This window comes from Spinacia oleracea, chromosome 1, assembly GCF_020520425.1.
Source record: "Spinacia oleracea cultivar Varoflay chromosome 1, BTI_SOV_V1, whole genome shotgun sequence".
NCBI classification, from domain to species: Eukaryota; Viridiplantae; Streptophyta; class Magnoliopsida; order Caryophyllales; family Amaranthaceae; genus Spinacia; species Spinacia oleracea.
In genome coordinates, this window is record NC_079487.1 from 107449643 (window position 1) to 107463569 (window position 13927).

The window sequence follows — 13927 nt, forward strand, 5'->3', positions numbered from 1 at the left end:
CATCTCAAGCTTAAAAATCGAGATTGACTTTACAATATGCATCTCACGCGCGTCCTATTTAATTATCTCTTTCTCGTGTGATGTTTAGATACACCTATTAAAGGGAACCCCAAAATTTTGTATCAGTGTTTATAATCCAACCGATGGTGTTATTTTACAAAATAAACTTTTAATAAAGTAATTAATTACAATATTTTTTTATAAGTAATTTCGCACAAACTCAACTTTACATTCTTGTGTGCTTTAGTATTCTTCATTTATCTCTTTCATTTAGTGAAACTCAAATTGTTTATAAATATATATATATATATATATATATATATATATATATATATATATATATATATATATATAGAGGAAGGCTCTCGTGAGAACACTTACTTACGGTGAGAACACTTTCTATAATGGCATTATCGTAATTTTTATAAACAAATACCCAATTTGATTATTATTTCCCCATATTTTTTTTCATATTTTCGGTGCTCTTTCTCTCTCTTCAATTCCTCTCTCTCTTCCGTTTTGGAACACCACCACCATCCGGCGATTTTCAGTCGTAGCCACCACCGCATTCGGCCATTGCAGCTCTACCTCCGACCGTTGCCTCTCGATAATCGTCGCTCGCCGGTCGTTATTTCATTATTTCTGGTGCTCATCATCTCTCTTCAATTCCTCCCTCTCTCTTTTTCGAACACCACCAACTTTCAGCCACGCCTCTCGCTGCCGCCGCCGCCACCGCTGCTCCCTCTCGCCGGTGGTTGTGGTTCGCGAATCAGGTAAACACAATTTTCAGTTCAGCAATTCTCATTCGATCCTTCGAAATCGAAATCGAGTTTAATCCGCTCTCTTCTCGATCTGTTTGGTTAACCTGATTCAAATAATTAGAAATTAAAATCTATTTCAAAAATTAGAAATTAAAATCGATTTCAAAAATTAAAAATTAAAATCGATTTGAATCGATTTCTCAATTCCAAAATTAAAATCGATTTTCAGGAGTTTCAATCTCGCCGGTCGCCGGTCGTAGCAAGTCGGCGCCGCTCATACCTCACCGGCGACGTTGACGTCTCCTCCTTCCTCCTCCAATTCCTCAATTTATCCGAATTCATGTTTTAAATTAATCCGAAATTTATCCGGATTCATGTTCTAAATTTCAATATTTATCCGGATTCATGTTCTACATTCCAATTCCAATTCCTCAAATCAGATTGATGTTCTAAATTTATACGGCGACTCAGTCGAATGAGGGTGGAGTGGCGGTGAAGATGGAGGTAGATGTTGAGGATAGAGACAGAGAGACGACTGTGAGGGAGTTTGGAGAGCTGTAGTAAAGTTTGGAGAGGTTTATGAGCTGGAAATTAAACAGGAATGGAATTGGAGACGTAGAGGATATAGTTGGCTAAAGAATTGGAGCTTTAGAGTCAGATTAGAACATGCTTGAATTAATTTAGAACACGAGCTTAAATTTTTAGAACATGTATATATGTTTATGTGTTGACTAGGTTCTCATGTTCTAAATTTAGAACATGCTTGAATGGATTTAAAACATTCTTGAATAAGTTTAGAACATGCTTGAATAAATTTTAAATACAATGAATAAAGTTAGAACATGCTGAAAGTTTGAATAAATTTAAAACTTGCTTGAATAAATTTAGAACATGTTTGAATGGATTTAGAACAAGCTTGAATAAATTTAGAACGTGGTTGAATAAATTTAGAACATGCTTGAATAAATTTAGAACATCGTTGAGTAAATTTAGAACATGCTTGAATAAATTTAGAACATGCTTGAATAAATTTAGAACATGCTTGAATAAATTTAGAACGTGGTTGAATAAATTTAGAACTTGGTTGAACAAATTTAGAACATCGTTGAATAAATTTAGAACATGCTTGAATAAATTTAGAACATGCTTGAATAAATTTAGAACGTGCTTGAATAAATTTAGAACATGAGCTTACAAAATTTAGAACATGGTTGAATAATTTTAGAACATGCTTGAATTAATCTAGAACATGAGGTTAAAAATTTAGAATATGGTTGAATAATTTTAGAACATGCTTGAATTAATCTAGAACATGAGGTTAAAAATTTAGAACATGGTTGAATAAAATTAAAACATGCTTGAATAAATTTAGAACATGGATGAACCAATTTAGAATATGGTTAAATAAGCTTAGAACATGGTTGAATAAATTTAGAACATTAGTTTGAAAATTTAGAACATGCTTGAATAAATTTAGAACATGAGCTTACAAATTTAGAACATGGTTGAATAATTTTAGAACATGCTTGAATTAATCTAGAACATGAGGTTAAAAATTTAGAACATGGTTGAATAATTTTAGAACATGCTTGAATTAATGTAGAACACGAGGTTAAAAATTTAGAACATGGTTGAATACAATTAAAACATGCTTGAATAAATTTAGAACATGGCTGAACCAATTTAGAATATGGTTAAATAAGTTTAGAACATGGTTGAATAATTTAGAACATGAGTTTGAAAATTTAGAACATTGTTAAACAAATATAGAACATAGAGAGTGTAAAAGTGTTCTCACCATAAGAAGTGTTCTTACATAAGGAGGTGTTCTCACCGGATCCCTCCCCTATATATATATATATATATATATATTATATATATATATATATATATCAAACTCCAAAGGTCCTTCATTATAACCTTCTTAGGTACTACCTAATTGTTTAGGCGTGTCTAATTAACACTGTTGCTTTTATGTCACTAACAATGGGTTAGGTTAGGTTGGGTTGGGTCGGGGGTGTTGAGTGTATGTTTTAGGACCAACTCAACAAAAAACGTAAGCTGATGGTTGAAGTCCCATTATTAGTTTTATATTCTATCACGTCCCATCACATGAAGTCTTTTGGGCTTGAAGTGTGGATGCAACATAGGCGTCACGTTGGCTCTGATACCATGTCAAAGGACCAACTCAACCAAAAACTTAAGCTTATAGTTGAAGTCCCAAAATTAGTTTTATACTCTATTAGTGTGGAACCTTTCAATCTGCTAGAAACTTAGAATGCTCCTCCAAGAGTAGCTAGTCTTAGGTTATGCTAGAGTACGTGTATTAATTTAAATGCGAAGGTGAACAAACACGAACTCACCTGTTTGATTGCAAGACCGGCCACAATACATACACATTTGCAAGTTACACAAAGTAAAAGGACTACGCATATAACGATCGAGGCAGTTTTATTCGTATATTAAACCAACTATGTGGTATGCATACAATGTTACATAATAACATTGTGCTGCCTCTAAAAAGTAATAACGTTCTTAGTAGTAAATAGTCATGCGTCCACACAATATTATGGTGTAAGTATCTGGCATAGGGTGGACCATGTTATACATATTGCATTCACATGAAATCTGCATAAATCATATTTGCGTGAATCGCAGCCTTCATTGAAGTTCGAGAAAGAGCGTCATAGTACGTGAAAGACGAGGAGGCTTCGTCGAGTTCCTTTTCAACCTTTTCCCAATCAATGTGACGAAACTTCTCCATAAGGCCACAGTATCCATAGGTCTGCATACATACATTATACATAAATACATACATTGTTAGATATAGTCTTCACTTTGTATTTGTGGGAGTATTCTCCCATATACTAGTAGAAGAAATATGTTGTTTTGCATAATACTACGTATATCTTTAAATATATCAATGTGCTACCTATATTGAATATGATATGAGCTTAAGATATTGGGTCAAGTAGAGCATTGAGCTTGGCGTGCTAGTATTATAATATAATATGATTTTCGTTTTAATTAATTATAAATGTTAATAGGATATTATCAAAGAGGCGGTTGTTGAGTAACCATCAAATTCATTTCCTTTATTCTTATGCGGTAGATTAACGCTAATTATGTTTTTACGACATGTTCATGAGAATGGTTGAGTTTGTTGTATTAGATTAGCTTTGAATCCCATCAACAATATAGTGAGGATTAATATTATCCTAAGGACAGAGATTAACTCGTCCTAATCTAATTTATGTAATTTTCATTATTGTATAGTTTCTAAAAAAAACATGGCATACACACAATATTGTTTATTGTACCCTAGCAAAAAAAAATGTTGTTATCCATCATTGAACACATGACCTCCCATATATTAATGTAAAATTTTATCGCTCCAACGATACAAGTTATGGTTCTAAGCCAATTAAAAAAGAAAAAGTAATACTTAAGAAACAATTTGTTTAAGTAACAAACAGAAAAGTAATACGTAGTACTAAGTTATTTGAGTATTTTAATGTCAAAATTTATGTATTTGAGTAACAATTTATGATAACAATTTGTTTTTAATTTTTGTTCATTTACTCAAATCATATACCTTTTTCTAGAAATGTATTTAGAGTAAAAATAAAATCGTGAAATTAATAGAGAAAATAAGAGGAAAAAAATGTAGCGCTTTATTTTAGCTAATCAAATGTGTTTTTTTTCCCTTCAAAATGTATTTCGAATTTGCAACTCAATACAACATTGTAAGTTATTTTATTTTTTTTTATAAGTGAAGTAGTATAAAAAAAATAAGTTTTACACAAATAATGTACAATAACCAAAATTTTGTTTATCGATGGTTGGTTAACCATTTTTATTCTTAAAATACATATATAAACAAATTACATATATTATTCTCAAATTGCATATATATATATATATATATATATATATATATATATATATATATATATATATATATATATATATATATATATATATATATATATATATATATAATAATTAAGTAACACTCTGGGACTCGCCCGGACCACTAACTAATTTTTATACTTCATATGAGACCGTCTTATATTAATTATAACTAGTGTGTGGCCCGGGCGTTGCCCCGGTTTCTTACTTTTATTCGGGTTTATTTATTTTTTAAATATGTGCACATATAGATGGAGTCTTCGTCGACATCAAATGACATCGAATCACGGTGGTGACACAAGATTAGTGGTCGATCAACAACTTTCCCAAAAATATGAAACCCCACATTCAAAAATAAAAATAAAGTTGGATACTTTTCTTCAAATTTAGTTGATTTATTACACCGTTTTTTGTTTTTTGTTTTTGAGGCTTAAGCTAGAAAAGTAATAACGGAACATTTATAAAATTAAGTAATCATTATTTTATTTTTTACATTCACTTTTATTTAATGTATTATTTAACGTCAAAAGAATATATATGTTTATGTAGAAAGGTGTAACATAAGTTATAGTTGGCTAAAATGGTAAGAAGTGTAACTTTTAACAAAGAGGTCTAGTGTTGGATCATTGTTACAATATTTCCTTTTAATATATTAATATAGATGACATACGTACGTACCTTTCTAATGTGTTTTCCTTCAGTGTAAGAGTCAGACCAGGCCAAGAGAAAACCATATTGATTCAAAATATCTTCACCAGTACTGAGAGAATACACCACAGCAGTCTTGATGCCATTCTCCCTTTTCTCAGTTTGTACGAAACTGGCTGATTCTTCGAGAACAGCCGGATACTTAGTATGGAAATCCCCAGACCATATCTTGTCAGTATGAAGCTTCATAGGTTTCTTGCTGGTGTTATTGTTGTATAACCAACCTCCAAATATCATCTCATCTTGTGGTTTCCCTTCTTTGGCTTGCTTCATTAGCTCATTCAGTGCTGCTTCCTCCTTCCTCGCCACAGCCTGACTTGAAGCCATTCTTACCTACGGAGTAGTTAATTGCAGTACTTACTCGATCTCTACCTGCACATTTAACATGTACGTTCAAAATTATTAATAAACTAACTCTGCATCTTGCAAATTTAGTTTTATTATTATATATGCAAACACATGCATATATGTACATGCAAATTCTTGTCTGAAAGTTAGCCATACCACATACATGACATGTCACTTATATATGTCCTATCCAATTGCAACTGTTATGGTACGAGTTAAGTATGTGTCATACATATGATCCGATTATACACGTGATCATGTGAATTATAACAAAGGAAAAAAAGATTTAATACCTACAGTAGATAATTAAACCAGTACAATCCACGGATTCAAGCTAGTACGTGTAAATGTGTAATAGGGAGTAGTACGTAGAAGAAAGGAATGTACGTACCTTTTAGTTACTTGAAGAGAAGATAGTAGATAACTTGAGTTATTGAAATTTGCACGAATTCCCTATTTATGGAATGGATGCTCTAACAAACAAACAAAGGTTCACCAATTTGCTTTTGAATTTTGCTAATTATTAAGTTTATCCACCTCTTGCTTTCGAGTTATGCGATTCTTCACTTTTCATCATGGAGAACGTGATTCATCAATACATATATAAAGTTTATGCTGTCTGATAGAATATAAAACTAATCTTGGAACTTCAACCATCAGTTTAAACTTTTGGTTGAGTGTTGGTCCTTTGACATGGTGTTAAAGCCAGCGTGACGCAAAGGTTGCAGGTTCAAATCTCATCCACCCCTCCTTTCAAAGTGGAATATTTTGCGCTGGGTATGAGGAAGCCTACGTTCCATCCACCTTTCAAGCCCAAAAGGACTTTCATCTGAGGGGGCGTGATAGAATATAAAACTAATCTTGGGGCTTCAACCAAAAGCTTAATTAAGCTGATGGTTGAAGACCCAAGATTAACTTTATACCCCATCACTGCTGTTGATCATTAACAAAATTGTATAGTGAACTATATGCGACATTTAAGCCTTGTCACAATTTTTTTTTTATTGTTACCACCTAGTTCACCCTTAGGGCTTTCCGGATTCGGGGCGAGTTTTAGGTGGATAGGTTTCATTCCCCTCCCAATTGTTTTTGCGGGGGATCGAACACGCGGTTCTTCCTACCAAGTTCAGCCACAATCATCACTGAACCAACAAACAATTGGTAGCCGTGTCACAATGATGACATGATATGCTTATGTGTCATGATTTAAATTGGAAACTAAAATATTTAACTTATATAACCTATTATACATATTTCAAAAAAGGTAAAAGAATCTTAATATTCTAATTTGTTTCCTTAGGAAGCTTCTTTATATCGACTACCTTATTTACATATATTCATTGTAAAAATATTGCATTGATAATAAAAATATTATTATGATACATAGCATACGCAGCGCCTATTTATACAAATTAAACTCCTACACATAAAATTGCGATAACTAAACATTTTTTTCGCAACTTACGACCTTTATCATCACCCATTTTGAATAAAGTGATTGGAGTAGCCTCTCGGCGTTATAAAGTAAACACCTCTCTCTTCTAGTATCAATTTGAGACAATTATATGTGATATTTTATGGCGCTAGATCTTAACAAATATCTACGTGTAATGTAATGTTATATGGCATTGCCATCTTGGCTATGTCACTCCATTTATTGCTGGAAAAAAAAAAACTTTTATGCCACTTCCAAAAAATCATAGCACATTCACTATAAAATAATCATTCTAAAAAATAGATATTTCATCTCTAAGTAGTCCAAATCTGTCTCAAAATGATGATTAGAGACGGATTTGAGATGGAAATAGAGCGTTCCTATGGAGGACGTCTCAAAAATTTTGAGACGAAATTTTTGCAAATCCATTACAATTTTGAGACGAAAATTTGAAACTTCAGGTACAATAACATCTCAATTTTAATTTAGAGGCAAAATTTTAACAATCCGTCTCAAGTTTGAGATGTTTATAGTATCCGTTTCTAATAATGCAAAATTTTGTAGTGATTGGTATGGGCATCTTACATATACACGTGCTTTTAAAATAATCAAGAATCTAGTTCGATCATACCCCACTAGAAAACTATTGAATTGTATATCTAGTTCATGGCTTAATTAACACCATTTTCATGGTTGGTTGCTTACTTAATTAATATTTGTAATTGTTAATGATTTTTTTTTTTTTGAAACAATGGCATCTTATCTTCTCTTTTTCTAGGAAACAATGGCATCTTATATTCGTACGTTCTTCTTTCCTTTTTATCAAAATAAAAATCCAATTCGTATACCCTGCTACAAATGATAGAATAAGTTATAAAAAATAAATATTTCGAGAATCGGTATCGAGTTCTTGCCCCCTATTTTGTTCCAAACTTTTACATAAGACGTTATTTTATATAAGACCTGTAGGAACATATAGATGCATAAAGCGGAATTTCAGGAAACAATTTCCTAACATCTATCACAGGATCTCATGCATAACAATAGTATAGATCAGATTAAGTCGAAAGAATAATCACCTTTGAAGCGTGTTCTCCCGTTCGTATGCAAGCTTCGAAGATCTTAGAGCCCCACTTGTTGCTCCTCTACTCAGTCCACAAGCACGAATTGAATCCCACGTATGCTAGTACGGAAGAGAACGATCACAATCTGTCTCTTGCTTTGTTTGGGATGTACGGCGTTTAGAGAATGACAGTTAGGGTTTTGTGTTTGCTTTTTGTGTCAGATATTCAATTCACGTAGTTACTGAATCCCTGACATTATAACTATTATAATGTTTAGGGCTTTTAAGTTAACACAAAGCCCAACCTTATTTCTCTTAGCAAGCCGGTTGCCATAGGATCTTTTGGGCCCATTCCAATTAGTTCTTATATGTGTGACCTTATAGGATTAATATATTTTAGTTGTAGGTCCAATCAATATTGTCCTACTAATCACATTTATTCTCTAGCAAGCAAATATGATTACTTAAAATAATTAATTTATTATCTTCATAATTAATTCCTATTTATATTTAGTAATTGTCGGAAATGTCTAAGGACATAATTCCTTCAATCTCCCACTTGTCCGAAGACAAGAACGCAATGCTAAATTCCTTAAGTCTCTTAATGCCAAAATTTGATAACACACTGTTATTCTCAAATTCTAGTTTCTTGATCACCGAGTTCGAACTGTTCAAATAAAGATTAACTTTTAATCCCATTCCGCATGACCATGCAATTTTCAGTTCTCGCTCATCAAGAGGCCCAGACACCATTCCTATCAAATAGGAGGACTTATTCACTCTTGTATGACCATAACTCCCACTCAATTCTTAGCCCACATGATCACTGCCTTTATAACCTCCTTTTACGGCGCGGCGTTTAACAGCGTCAAAGTTAAACTAATTGTCTCGTGGTTATTAAGACATACTCATGTCTAAGGAATCCACTAAATATAGAAGTTTGATTCTACTTTTAGAATCTAGTTAGGTCAAGTCTCAATGCATCAAGTATACATCCATATAATCAATTAGACATCCCTATGTCTCCATAGCCCATGGAACTGCACTATCAATTAATTACATGCTAGTCTTCACATAAATCACTTATGTCCAATTTAGTGATTTAGACTAGGGACTTAATAAGTTGTGATTTCAGTTCACTTTATAGGGTTCCATTATCAAAACGTTTTCGATAATCCTATTTGAAGACACAAGTTATTTGGACATTTTATTTAATACTAAACCAAACAATTAAATAAGAATGAACTTTTATTGATAAACATTCAAAGCATAATAAATGTCTTTACAATTGTAAACATAAAGTAAACAAACTAAAGCCATTCTCCCATATGCCTAAGCCCCATAGACCTAGTATGACTCTCATGCTTAGGTTGAGCAAGCGGTTTAGTCAGAGGATCAGCCACGTTATCCTCAGTATGAACCTTGCTTACTTTCACATCCCCTCTTTCAACGATCTCTCGAATAAGATGGAATCTCCTGAGCACATGTTTGGATTTTTGGTGCGATCTGGGTTCCTTGGACTGGGAAATGGCACCATTGTTGTCACAATACAACTCAATGCCATTTTCAATGCTAGGAACTACACCAAGTTCACTAATGAACTTTTTGATCCAAACAGCTTCTTTTGCTGCATCACTTGCTGCAATATACTCAGCCTCTGTTGTAGAATCTGCGATGGTACTCTGCTTAGAACTCTTCCAGCTCACAGCCCCTCCATTGAGACAAAATATGAAATCAGATTGTGATCGGAAATCATCTTTGTCACTTTGGAAGCTTGCATCGGTGTATCCAGTGGCAACCAACTCATTATCTCCACCATAGACCAAGAAATCATCCTTAGTCCTTCTTAAGTACTTAAGGATATTCTTTGCTGCCATCCAGTGCGCCTCTCCTGGATTTGACTGGTATCTGTTGCACATACTCAAAGCATATGCAACATCTGGTCGAGTGCATACCATGGCATACATAATGGACCCTACTGCAGAGGCATAAGGAACATTACTCATGCGCTTGACCTCATCAGGTGTCGAAGGACACTGAGTCTTGCCAAGTGAAATGCCATGTTGCATGGGAATGAAACCTCTTTTGGAGTTTTCCAGCTTGAACCTTGCAAGAACCTTATCAATATAAGTCTCTTGGCTAAGTCCAATCAGCCTTTTGGATCTATCTCTATGGATCCTTATTCCCAAGATGTATTCAGCTTCACCTAGGGCTTTCATGGAAAAACAACTTTTAAGCCATTCCTTGACTGACTCAAGCATGGTCTTGTCGTTTCCTATGAGAAGTATGTCATCCACATACAAGACCAAGAAAGCAATACTACTCCCACTCAACTTCTTGTATATACAAGATTCCTCTTCATTTCTGAGGAAGCCAAAAGATTTGACTGCCTCATCAAATCTGAGGTTCCAACTCCGGGATGCTTGCTTAAGCCCATAAATGGACTTCTTAAGCTTGCAAACTTTTCTTGGACTGTTTGGATCTTCAAAACCTTGTGGTTGTGTCATGTACACATCCTCTTTCAAGAACCCATTCAAGAAAGCGGTTTTGACGTCCATCTGCCAGATCTCATAGTCATGAAAGGCAGCAATCGCAAGAATTATCCTAATGGATTTCAGCATGGCTACTGGTGAGAAGGTTTCATCATAGTCAATACCATGAATTTGTCTAAAACCTTTTGCCACTAGTCTTGCCTTAAAGACATCAATGTTTCCATCTTTGTCCTTTTTCAGTTTGAAAATCCATTTGCAACCTATGGGTTTAACCCCATCAGCCAAAGCAACCAAGTCCTATACTTGATTTTCAAACATCGAATCCATTTCGGATCTCATGGCTTCAAGCCATTTCTCGGAGTCTTGACTCGTCAAAGCATTTGTGTAGCTAGTAGGTTCCTCATGTTCTAAAATCTCTATTTCAGAACTTTCAGTCAAAAGGAAATCAATATATCTCTTTGACGGAATGACGGTCCTACTAGACCTACGTTGGGGAACAACAGGAGAAGTTTCCACCTCATTAGGTTGAGGGACTTCGCATGGATTATCTCCAAGTGGGACGGTAGAAGGCGCGTGAATGGAATGCACCGCCTCCTGAGCATTTTCATGTTGGGTCGTCTCTGACGAGGTGTGAGCCTCATCCATTTGTTGCTCATCTCGAATTTCTTCGAGATATACATTACTCCCACTTGTTTTTCTGGAAATAAACTCCTTTTCCAGAAAGACACCATCGCGAGCAACAAACACTTTGTTTTCGCTTTGGTTGTAGAAGTAGTATCCCTTAGTCTGTTTTGGGTAACCCACAAAAAGACACTTATCGGACTTGGGTGAAAGCTTATCAGAAAGTAAACGTTTTACATAAACTTCACAACCCCATATCCTTAGAAAAGACAATTTCGGAACTTTTCCAGTCCACATCTCATATGGCGTCTTTTCTACTGCTTTGGACGGAGCTCTGTTGAGTGTGAATGCCGCTGTTTCAAGCGCAAATCCCCAAAATTAGGCAGGAAGGTTAGCAAGACTCATCATGGACCGAACCATATCTAATAAAGTTCTATTCCTTCTTTCGGAAACCCCATTCAACTGTGGTGTCTAGTGGAGTCAATTGCGAAAGTATTCCACAATCTTTCAAATGATCACCAAACTCTTGAGATAAATATTCACCACCACGATCGGATCGCAATGCTTTAATTTTCTTTCCAAGTTGGTTTTGTACTTCATTTTGGAATTCCTTGAACTTTTCAAAGGATTCCGACTTATGTCGCATGAGGTAAACATATCCAAATCTGCTCACATCATAAGTAAAAGTAATGAAATACCCGTACCCTCCCCTAGCCAAAGTACTCATAGGTCCGCAAACATCAGTATGTATGAGGGCTAAAAGATCATTGGCCCTTTCACTTGAGCCTGTGAAAGGAGACTTTGTCATTTTCCCCATTAAGCAAAACTCACATACTTCAAATGATTCAAAATCAAATGATTTGAGAATTTCATCCTTATGAAGTTTCTCTATGCGCTTTGAGCTTATGTGGCCTAATCGACAATGCCATAGGTAAGTAGGGTTCAAATCATTTGGTTTGTGTTTCTTGTTTTCTATGTGATAGATATGGTTTTGTAAGTCTAGTACATACAAACCATTTGATAATTTAGCAGAGACATAGAACATACCATTCAAATATGCTGAACAACAATTATTCATAATTTGAAATGAAAAACCTTCCGAATCCAAAATCGGAATAGAAATTATGTTCTTGGTAATAACTGGAACGTAATAACAATTATAAAGTTCTAATATTAAACCAGAAGGCAAGCGTAAACTATAATCTCCTACAGCTAAAGCAGCAACTCTTGCTCCATTGCCTACTCGGAGATCCACTTCGCCTTTGCTCAAGCTCCTACTTCTTTTTAGTCCCTGCACATTACCAATAATGTGAGATCCACAAGCGGTATCAAATACCCAAGAAGCAGTTGCAGCTAAATTAACTTCTATGACATAGATACCTGAAGTTAAAGCACCAGTCTTCTTATCCTCCAGATACTTGGGGCAGTTCCTCTTCCAATGACCAATCTTGTGGCAGTGGTAGCACTCATGTTGAGCAGCTACCTTAGCCTTGGGAGTGGCCTTTGGCTTGGTTGAAGAGTTCTCATTGGCAACTACCTTGCCCTTGTTCTTCTTCATGGGAGCCTCTTTCTTCTTGAAATGCTTACCTTTACTAACCATTAGAACATCCTTAATTATGTTTAGGTTTACTTGGTAAGTTTCTCTCAGCCTGAATTAGTGAACCATGCAACTCTTGCAGGGTAGCCTCCCTCCTTGCATGTAGAAGTTTAACTTAAAGTTATGAAAATCTTCAGGCAAGGATCTGATGACTATGTCAGTTGCCAGGTCCTTAGGATAAGGGAAGCCCAATTTCTCCATGGTCTGAAAATGTCCAATCAAATCGAACACATGCGGACCAACGGGCTTCCCCTCTTCCAACTTGGAATCCAGAAGTTTGCAGTTTGCTTCAAATCTCTCCAATCTAGCGTTTTTCTGAAACAAAGTTTTCAGTTGCTGGATTATGCTGTAGGCATCCAGACCATCAAAACGTTTTTGATACTCTGGTTCCATGCAAGCAAGAATCAAGCATGTTACTTGCAGGGAGTTATCCTCTAGAGTTTGTCTAGCTCGCCTTTGAGCTGCAGTAGCATTTTCTGGCAGGGGTTCAGGGAGAGGATTGTCAAGAACACTTTCTTTTCCTTCCGCTCCGAGAACAATTCTCACAGCCATTTGCCATTGTAGGAAGTTGGTAGCATTCAGTTTGTCTTTTTCAATTAGAGGGCGCAAGTTAAAAGTAGAGTTGTTGTTTGCACCAGACATGATAACTACAATAAAAGGTAAAGCAAGATTCAATATAATGTTTATCAAAAGTAGCAATTAAACAAATTCAATTCACTACTACCCTTTATTCAAAATTAGAAATCCCCATTGAATAAAGAATTAACCAAGATCCCCTCCCACTACAATCAAACGGACTTTGGCCCTGCTACTTTAATTTATAGTATTCGAGGTAAGTAAACATTTTACTAATTATAACTGATTATAACTCTTGGTAGACAGGTTAACAACTCTTTGTATTTTCCTATCTCTTAGCTTCAAAACCCAAAACTTTGTCTTTTGATAGTTTTGTTGAGTTAAACCAAACATTAACATGTAAGTTTCAAAAAC

General features: G+C 34.9%; 1 protein-coding gene across 2 annotated transcripts; it reads right to left on the minus strand.

Annotated features, from left to right (window-relative positions):
* Nucleotides 1-3195: 3195 nt before the first annotated feature.
* Nucleotides 3196-6273, minus strand: LOC110788385 (uncharacterized). Of its 2 annotated transcripts, none has more exons than XM_021993030.2 (3): nt 6121-6273; nt 5352-5753; nt 3196-3546 (listed from the first exon to the last, which is right to left on the minus strand). In XM_021993030.2, the coding sequence occupies exons 2-3, from the start codon at nt 5706-5708 to the stop codon at nt 3379-3381; spliced, it is 525 nt and encodes a 174-aa protein (XP_021848722.1). In that variant the 5' UTR covers nt 5709-5753; nt 6121-6273; the 3' UTR covers nt 3196-3378. The 2 variants fall into 2 exon arrangements, with proteins under 2 accessions (XP_021848722.1, XP_021848723.1); XM_021993031.2 differs by having other exon boundaries at nt 6023-6146.
* Between the last annotated feature and the right edge of the window lie 7654 nt (nt 6274-13927).

Bases quoted from the DNA above. Each gene is read 5' to 3' on its own strand.
- LOC110788385 (XM_021993030.2), bottom strand. From the start codon at position 5,708: ATGGCTTCAAGTCAGGCTGTGGCGAGGAAGGAGGAAGCAGCACTGAAT. The intron at 3,547-5,351 runs GTACGTACGTAT...GTATGTATGCAG, and splicing joins AAGGAAAACACATTAGAAAG to ACCTATGGATACTGTGGCCT.